This window comes from Nestor notabilis, unplaced genomic scaffold (assembly GCF_000696875.1).
Source record: "Nestor notabilis isolate BGI_N333 unplaced genomic scaffold, ASM69687v1 scaffold16708, whole genome shotgun sequence".
NCBI lineage: Eukaryota > Metazoa > Chordata > Aves > Psittaciformes > Psittacidae > Nestor > Nestor notabilis.
Window position 1 is genome coordinate 10,866 of NW_009941640.1, and position 8,391 is coordinate 19,256.

An 8,391-nucleotide genomic window follows, 5' to 3' on the forward strand; every position below is an offset into this window, starting at 1 on the left:
CTTCCATGGCAGCAAGGCTTGGCTTGAGCCCAGGAGATGCTGCACTGTGAAGCCCATTGGGCATGAAGGTGCCCTCCAGCCTGACCATGTTGCAGACAGTGGCAAAGAGCTTCTTTTCTGAGACATCCTTCAGTTTTGGGGTTTTATTTAACCTCCCTAAAACATTAAGTGTCATCTCCCAGTGGCCCTTCGGCTTCTAGCTCCCAGTGTTGTGTCGGGAAGTGCCCACCCCTTGGTCCTGACCTTCACCCAGCTGGGTTTTGCTGCACTGCTTGTGAGTGAGTGAGTGATTGATGAGAAGTTCGAGCTCGGGTTCAGGCTTTTCCTAATCACAAGCTCTATGAGGGTTGTCCCCATGCCTGGCCTCCAGCTCTGCCCCCTTCACCAGAGAGCAGCTGCCCCCACGGCTGCTTGAGGCTGCCTGGGGATGCAGTTTGTGGCCAGTCAGGAGGAGAGTAGTGTGGGGCTATGTAGGGTTTATTTAACATACACTCTTGGCCCCAGTTCCTGCCACGCCAGAAGCCCAGGGTTCCCCAAAGCATGGATCAGGGTTGTGCAGGAGTGCTGTGCTATGGCTCAGCATGGTAATGTCAGTACTTTTGGCTTATTTATGGGCACTGGCAACAGCCACAGCTTCTACTTCCCTGTTCCCTGATTGAGGAGAAAACTGGCTCCTTCCCAGGCACAGGAACCTGCAGGGTATTTGTCTAAGGAGGAGGATTTGAGGACAGGAGAGGCACAGCACTGTCCCCCTTGAGGTGCAGCCTGGCCTGGCAGAGTGAGCTGCTGACGGGCATGGAACACTGCAGGGATGTCCGAGCTGGCAGCGTGGGAGGCACAAGCTGCTGTAGGAATGGCTCAAGGTGGATAGGACCACATGCCTTGTTCCTTGGGTTTATCTCGGTTGTGGCTGGCAGGCGGTCAGTGGAACCATCCCGGATTGCTGGCACCGAGGGACGGTGATGCTGAGCCCTGCAAGGCGACTGGGTGCTCAGGAAGGAAGGGGGACAGGGCTCCTGTGCCAAGGGGAGGAGGAGGCCCAGCCATGGGGAGCAGAGAGAGGCAGTCCTCACCTTCATGACAACCTAAGAAAGGTTGTCTATGGGAGCATTGCTCTCCCCTATGGAGTTTTATGCTCCTCCACGGCCATCCATCCCACTGCCGCCAGCTGGTGCCTGGGACAGAGCCCTCCCCGTGGGCTGCGACCACACAGCATCCCCCTGAGCATCTGGCACTGATCCTGCATCGCTCCCAGGGCCTCTTCCAGCAGGGAAGCTCCTCTGTTCTGATTCAACCATGCATAGCAAATCAACTGCTGGAAAATAAAGAGCCAAGCTGCTTTTTTGGCCTGGGATGTGATAAGAGAGGTTGTTAAACCTTTCTTGGAGTCCAAGCAGCAAAAGGAGCTGCTGCCGCATACAGCCTTGCAGCAGGACACACGGTTCTGGGAGCAGGAGGGGGAGGCGAGTCTCGGCTGGCAAAAATTGGATGAAAAATGTGTATTCCAGAATTGTGTTTCACTTCTGTGTTTCAACTGCCTCAAGAAAACCACGCGCTTCTCTGCAGCTGGTGCCTCTGCTGATGCACGGGGCAAAAATAGCGGGGAGAAGATTAAAATTGAACTGGCTTGGAGTCAGTGTAATCAGGGAAAATATCTCTGTGATTTGCTATTATAATTTTCAATAACAAACTGCAGGGCTCCTGCTGCACTAATAATAACGGGCTGAATGAGGTGGGGAAAGAACCTGCCACGGGGTGTTTGTGTGTGTGTTTGTGGGAAGCACTTGCAATTTTCCCCATCTCCTAATTTTGAAGAGGTATTTTTAGTGTCTATTTCAAAGAGCTTTACATAAACACATCTGCTGGAGTTTTTGCTTGGCAGTGTCTTTACAACCTTCTTTTCTGCCCCTTCCCTCTCCAGGGACAAAGCAATGGTTTGACTGTTTTCTTTTTCAATCAGATGAGCAAAAAGAGAAAATAAAAGGGTTGTTTTGACAGCACCAAAAGCTTCTTAGCCCAAAGTGGTGGATTTTAGAAGCACTACGAGCAGCTCAGCCCACCCTAAGAGCCCAGGGCAGAAGCGCATCGGAGGTAGAGACAGGGATGCAGGACAACGGGGACCCCAATCCAGTGCCTGCCCCTGCTGTGTAGCCAGACCTTCCAGGTGAGGAAAGGAGAGGAAAGGTGAGATATTGAATCATGTGTCCATGCACGTTTTGCATGGTGCTCAGGAGGAGAAGAGCATCCCTGGTGGGAGCAGCTGCCGGTGCCATGGAAGCCTGTGTCCTTTCACGGGCTGATGTCCCCAGACCCCAGGCGAGGAATCCATCGCTGGTTTAATGCCAGTGGAACATTCACAACTAATAGGCTCATCAGAGATGCTTTAACCTTTTTCGTTTTCGGGGCTCTGGTTGGCTGGAGCCACTCCTACATTTTCACAGCGGGCTGTAGAGATGATGGGAACGTGGAGCCAACCAGGGCTGAAAAGGGCAATGTAGCAAAGTTTCCATATTGGCTTTCCCAGATACTCTGCCCCGAGTTTGGAAATGCTGTTGGTGCAGCTCTGCCAAGTGCACGCAGTGCTTGGGGCCTCCAGAGTGCTTGTGTAGGCAGACGGGTGCATGCACCACCCAACCCAGAGGTGTGTGCAAAGGAAAATAAATGATTTAAAAACCCCAGAAGGGCTTGGTTAGCATGATCCAGCCCCAGAGTGCTCCCACTGCTGCTTGCAAAGCAGCTGGAAAGGGCAGAGGGGCTGCGGCAAGACCACCGAGGGCTGGGACTGCTGGAGCCCATCTTGTGGAGGCAAGGGACGATGCTGCTGCTGGCGGGAGATGGGCTGGTGGCAGCATCCAGCAGCTACAAGGTCACTAGAAAGGAAATTTGCCTCCTTTTTTCTCCTCTTGGGATAGGTTTCTTCAGGGAAAAGGATGACTGATGGAAGGTTTATGGCAGGAGGCTGCTCGGGGCCAGGTCAGAGGAGTTCGGCTGGGACACAGGAGCCTGCGGGCAGGGGAGGGCAGCTGCCTGGCCCCAGCAGCACTGAGGTGCCAGCAGGCAGGGTTGTCAAGTGCACACCAAACCCGCAGTGACTGCATGTCACTGTGGGGCTGCAGGGGACGGGTGTCGCTGGGCTCAGCTCCCCGTGAAGTGCGTATCACCAAGTGCCGCCTTTCATGGCCTGATGAGATGGCACTTGGCCATGGCACCGAGCGTGGCAGTCCAGGATGGAGGAAAGGGGATGGTTTAAGACTCTGCTCCTGATGTCCAGTCCCAGAGGGAGCTGGTGCTGAGTGTGGGGGGCACAGCATGGTTAACTGGCCTCAGTGGTGCCACTACAAACTGGGGGTGCCATGCCAGCCCCCCAGGGGAGGGAGGCAGGGGAGGCACTGGGCGATGGGACTCTGCATTCTTACACCACGCATGAAAGACATGAAAGACAAGAACAACAACAAAAATGTTTCTATATACACATATATATTCAATCAATGTCTATAGAGCTTAATGCAAAGGGATTACCAGCCAGTTTAGAACGTGAGTGGCTCTCAGCTAGAGGAGGATCCAGCCTTTGATGGAATTGGGAGAATAATTATTTCCATCAATAACTACTTGCAAGCCCAGAAGAAATGGTTCACCTAGCACACTGCAGGACAAGAGTCCTTGGTTGTCTCAAGGCCACTGTATTTTAACCTCAGGACCTGAAAATCCCATTAGTGGGTGCTGAGGCTGGGGTAAGAAGGACATTGTGTGCTGTGCCTGGGTCCCTTCTGCAAGGCAGCAGTGCCCAGTGTGCCACCAGCCCGGGGAGGAACCTTTCCACTACTGCTGGAGCTGATTCAACCCAGACTTTGCACAGGTCATTAATTTTGGGACATTTTTAATGGATCCTAATGATTGAGCCTCAGAAGACTGTTCTTAAAAGGGGTTCGGGAAAGGCCACAAGCTAATTAGCTCACACAAAGACAGCAATTAACCGTGTAGCTTCCTGGATGCTTAGAAATAACACAGATGTTGGGAATCTATTAAGCAGAATAATAGATTTTTAAAACCAGAGGGACCATCAACTCCTGCATGTCCTGGGCCAGAAATGTTTCTCTCAGCTTCCCCTCACTTGTACCCTTGTCACTTGTCTTTGGCTGATGCACACCGTTAAACACTCAGGCATTACAAAACGGGCTCCAAGGAGAAAGTGGGAGTTTGCTGAGAGAGAAAAAGCAGCTGGAAAGAGCAGGGTGACCCTTCTTCTGCAGGTGCTCCTGTGCCAGCTCCAGCCCTGAGACGTGTTGTTCATGGCTGGGCAGGTAGCAGGATGTTCCTCAGGTCATGCAGGACTCTGGCCATGCCTAACTGGACCTAATGTGTCGTTTTAGCATCCCATCTTCGCTCTCTAACCACCAATTTGGCCCCATTTAACCCCATGATGTTCACCGTGTGCCTGGCCCTGACCCCTTGTTCCTATCCCTACAGACCATGTGTGATGGTCTCTGCAGCCAAAGCACCCTCCTGGCATGCCTGAGCCACTGTGGACATGCCAATACTTGCTTTATCTATTGAAGTAATCCTCTGGCTGACACCAGAACCATAGCATCCTTGGCACCCCTGTTGGGTATTGTTTATGGCTTTCCCTTATCTTTCTATTCTTTGAAGTAAACACCTGCAGGTGCTGGAGACCTATTAATTTCCTCCCAAGTGTCTGAGCTCGGGCTCATTTGGTTTGTTTTCTCCATTCGGCTTCTTTTCTCCATTTCAGCTTGCCCCTCCCAAGACCTGGAGTTTATTGGAGACTTTCACCTCAGGCTTTGCCTGCCCTGGCTCTGCTCCTTGCCACCTCTCATGGTCTCCCCAGAGCTCTTGCAAGCACCTCCTAGACCAGTGGTTCCCCTCAACTCTGCTGGGCTGCCCCAGGTTCTCCAGTATGGGCTATCAGCAGGACCAGCTGTGTTTACTGACCCAGCATCCTATATATAGGAGTGGGAAGGAGGGCTGTTCCTTGGCTTCCCAAAATTTCTTCAACCTGAGTGCTGGCAACAGGGGCAGGATGAGGATGTATGGCAAGGTATTTCCAATGCAATGGCAGGTGTGGAGAATGGTATCTGAGTTGCAAAAGTGCTTTTTTTTTTTTCCCTACCAAAGTGCAAACCAGTGCTGCCTCTGCAGAGCTGCTGAGCTAAAACCCACAATGCAGAGGAAGGTGTTGGGGGTGCTGGTCTCGTTTGGTACCATTGCTCCTTCCTGGTGTATTACATGGACCTCACGCCATCCCTGCAGTACAGGATGGTCTTGGCTGCATGGTGCTCATGGCATCTCTTCTTGAGAGCTGAGCGCAGCATGCCCATGGCGGGGAGCAGCCTGGCTTGGAAGTGGGGGCTTTCTGGAGCCCAGCGGAACGGACAGTCCTTCACTGCTCTCTTTGCGTGCTCTGGCTCGGCAGCGGGACGCTCAGCTGCCTGCCGTACCCCGCGGAGGACAGACACCCCGAGAAGCTGAGCGGCTGCGCGGGCAAGGAGGCCTCCAGCACCAACGGCTGTGTGAAGGGGAAGCAGAGACGAGACCACGCGCGCCGCAGGTCACGCAGGTACGAGCCAGGGCTGTGAGCAGGGGGATGGCAGAGGAGGCCTCTGGGACTGTTTCCCCAGCCCTTATGGGGGCCTGTGAGAGCCTGGGATGGCTTCGGTGGCTGTGTGAGTGTACAGCGAAGGTAGGCAACTGTGTGAAACCCCTGTGTATTTGCAAGGAGAAACCCATAGTTTATGTCCATTCCACATCTTGCTGTTACAGCCTCCTTGCTGTGACCTGCCAGCATCCCTGTGTGCTACCAGGTTAACAGGGTACCCCTGGCTGGGCATCACCCGCAGCAATTATCCTCTCCCCATGCCCGCATCAGAGCAGCAGCACTGGCTTCATTAGAACACAGCTTCATTATCAGTTTGTTATTAGCCCCTGACAACTTGAGAAGGGAAAAATGAATTGAATGTTGTAAATGAAGCAGCTGGGGTCCCTGAGCCCTGGCTGCTAAACTCTCTGGGATTAAAGTCTCTCTGTTTGGTTAAAGATGCTGGAAAGAAAGAGCAAGAAAGCACATTTCATATCTTCAGATTTCAGGCTAACCGGAACAATAATCTAAAGCGTATTTTAATTAGACTTTGATTACAATCGTGGAGAAACAATTAAAGCTGTATCAGTGCAAGGAGAAAGCTTCCACATCAAAGACAAAAGGCTTTATCTCAGGAGAGGGAGAAGGGCTCTACAGAAACTGCCTGCAGCTGCGTGGTCAGAAGTTTCTCTCATCTCTCCCATGGCTGTGGCCCTGGGCAAGGGGGGAGCTGAGATGCACTGAGACTTGTTTGTGGAGTCCAAATCTGTCCTAGGGGAAAGCATGTGGGAGCTGGGGTTGAGCATCCTGGTAACTGAGGGGCTGAGAAGGGTGTTCAGGTCCCTGGTCTAGCACAGACCCTTAGGATATCTGTGGGCAGATGTCTGAGCTTAGCAACGAGCTGTCTTGGAAAACACATTTCTTCTACCTTAATGCAGACCAAAGACCCACTGAGGCCAAGGTGTGCCATGTCCCCTAAAAGTGCTTCTGCTGGTTGGTGAAACCCTTGAGAGGAGAAAGAGCATTTGGGTGCTCCTTGGGGTCACAGTGTGGTTCCACCTTGGGTTTACTGCACCAGACCCACTCGGCATGCAGCTATTCCCAGCTCCCACCCGAAGCCTCAGTGTGCAGTTTCATTTTGCAGAGCAATTTTTTAGGAAGTGTGTTAAAAGAGCTCAGCAACTGCCTTTTTATGATAGGGTAATTTTGGTAGTAATTCAAGCCCAGATAAGCAAGCGCTTGGGAGGCAGTGGTGCCTGAGTGTGCGTGTCCCCCCCTCCAAAGTGCCATTTGCTCTGTATTAGGGTTTCTATCAACGACAACACTTGTTCTTCCTGCAGAAGACTGCTCAACTTTTGGCCTGTTCCTGTAGTGACGATCCCGTGGCATTTCCCAAACACGAGGCTGCTTCCACACGTCCCCTGCTAGTGCCTGCTCCTGCTGTCAGGGCGAGAAGTGGGGAAACTGAGGCACAAGCACAGGGCCCTTATTTCCAACAGTGGTTTTGCAGAGGCCCTGTGGAGCTGGTTGTGCCCCTCACAAACCTCAATCTGGATCCATCTGGGGATCTGCTTGGGGAGCTACAGGCCGATCTGGGGATCCACCAGCCGCCCCGTCTTTGTGGCTACTCATTAGCCATAGTAAATGTTCATAGAGTATCTGTTGTATTTTCAGACCAGAGCTCTGAGTTAATTTAACCACGGTATTTGCTTTACATTGAAACATAATGTGATTCAGTATCATATGTTTAAAAAAGAAATTAATTTACAGGAGGCTCTTTTTCCCAAGGTTTAACAACTGTGTAGGAGATGCATATCTTATTAAATTACCATAGCATCTCAATAAATACATATACATTCCTAATCAATTGCTATTTAACATATGTCAAATCTTTTATTAGAGTCAGATGCATGTGGTTGTGATAATTATTGTATGCAAATGAAATTCCAATTAATTACTTAAAGCATATTTACAAAGAGAGATGAAAACCTATAAATCTGTTACGGAGTTGTTAACCTCAGCAAACACGCTTTAAATCATCACCCAGCGTTGCTGTACAGGAGCTGTCTCATTATATCTCCATTAGACCCACAGAGGAGACACTTCATTTAAACTGTGACCAAAGTATTCATTAGAGGGTAATTAAGCACTTCCCTGCGCCCCAGGTCCATGGTGAGCACCGATCTCTCTGCCCCTCGTCCCCGAGGTGGGGACGGGCGAGAGCAGCCCCATGTGAGCTGATTCAGGGTTTGTTGTTATTAATTTCTGCTCGGTTTATCCCCACTGTGTCCTCAGCCCGTCATGCGATGGGGAGCGACCACCACAGCCAGCCCGGGGCAAGAAGAAGAAGAAGAAATCTGGGCGCAAGAAGCGCAGGAGGTGAGGGTGGCCATGGCAGCGGGAGGGGACGGGCAGCCCTGGCTCTGTGTGAGGGGATAGAGTCAGCGTAAAACATCTCTGTCTATGGCAGGGGTTGGAACTGGATGAGCTTTAAGCCTGTCTGGGGTGATCCCAGGATTCCCAGGCTCCTCTCCATCCCAGGGGAATGCCACTGGTGGTGGGGTAAGGGTTGGTGTGGGCAGGGAGGGCTGTGGGGAGCCCTGCGGTCCCTAATGCCCCTCTGCCTCCTCAGGTCTCCCTCCTACAGCCCCTCGCCTGTGAAGAAGAAGAAGAAGAAGAGCTCCAAGAAGCGAAAAAGAAACAGGTATTTTTCCATTAAAACGTAATTCCTCAGCGCTGGCAGTGGCTGGAGGCGGGGGTGGGGGGTTGGAGAAGGGGTGGAAGCTGTGGCTGGCAGG

General features: G+C 52.0%; 1 protein-coding gene across 1 annotated transcript in view; it reads left to right on the forward strand.

Moving 5' to 3' along the window:
• Positions 1-5,431: 5,431 nt before the first annotated feature.
• Positions 5,432-8,391, forward strand: part of SRRM4 (serine/arginine repetitive matrix 4) — a gene marked incomplete at both ends in the record, with an annotated part of 21,765 nt that continues 18,805 nt past the window's right edge. The window contains 3 exons of the mRNA XM_010020995.1: positions 5,432-5,575; positions 7,889-7,972; positions 8,226-8,297. Coding sequence (XP_010019297.1) covers positions 5,432-5,575; positions 7,889-7,972; positions 8,226-8,297 — 300 coding nt within the window. The remainder of the gene's footprint in view (positions 5,576-7,888; positions 7,973-8,225; positions 8,298-8,391) is intronic.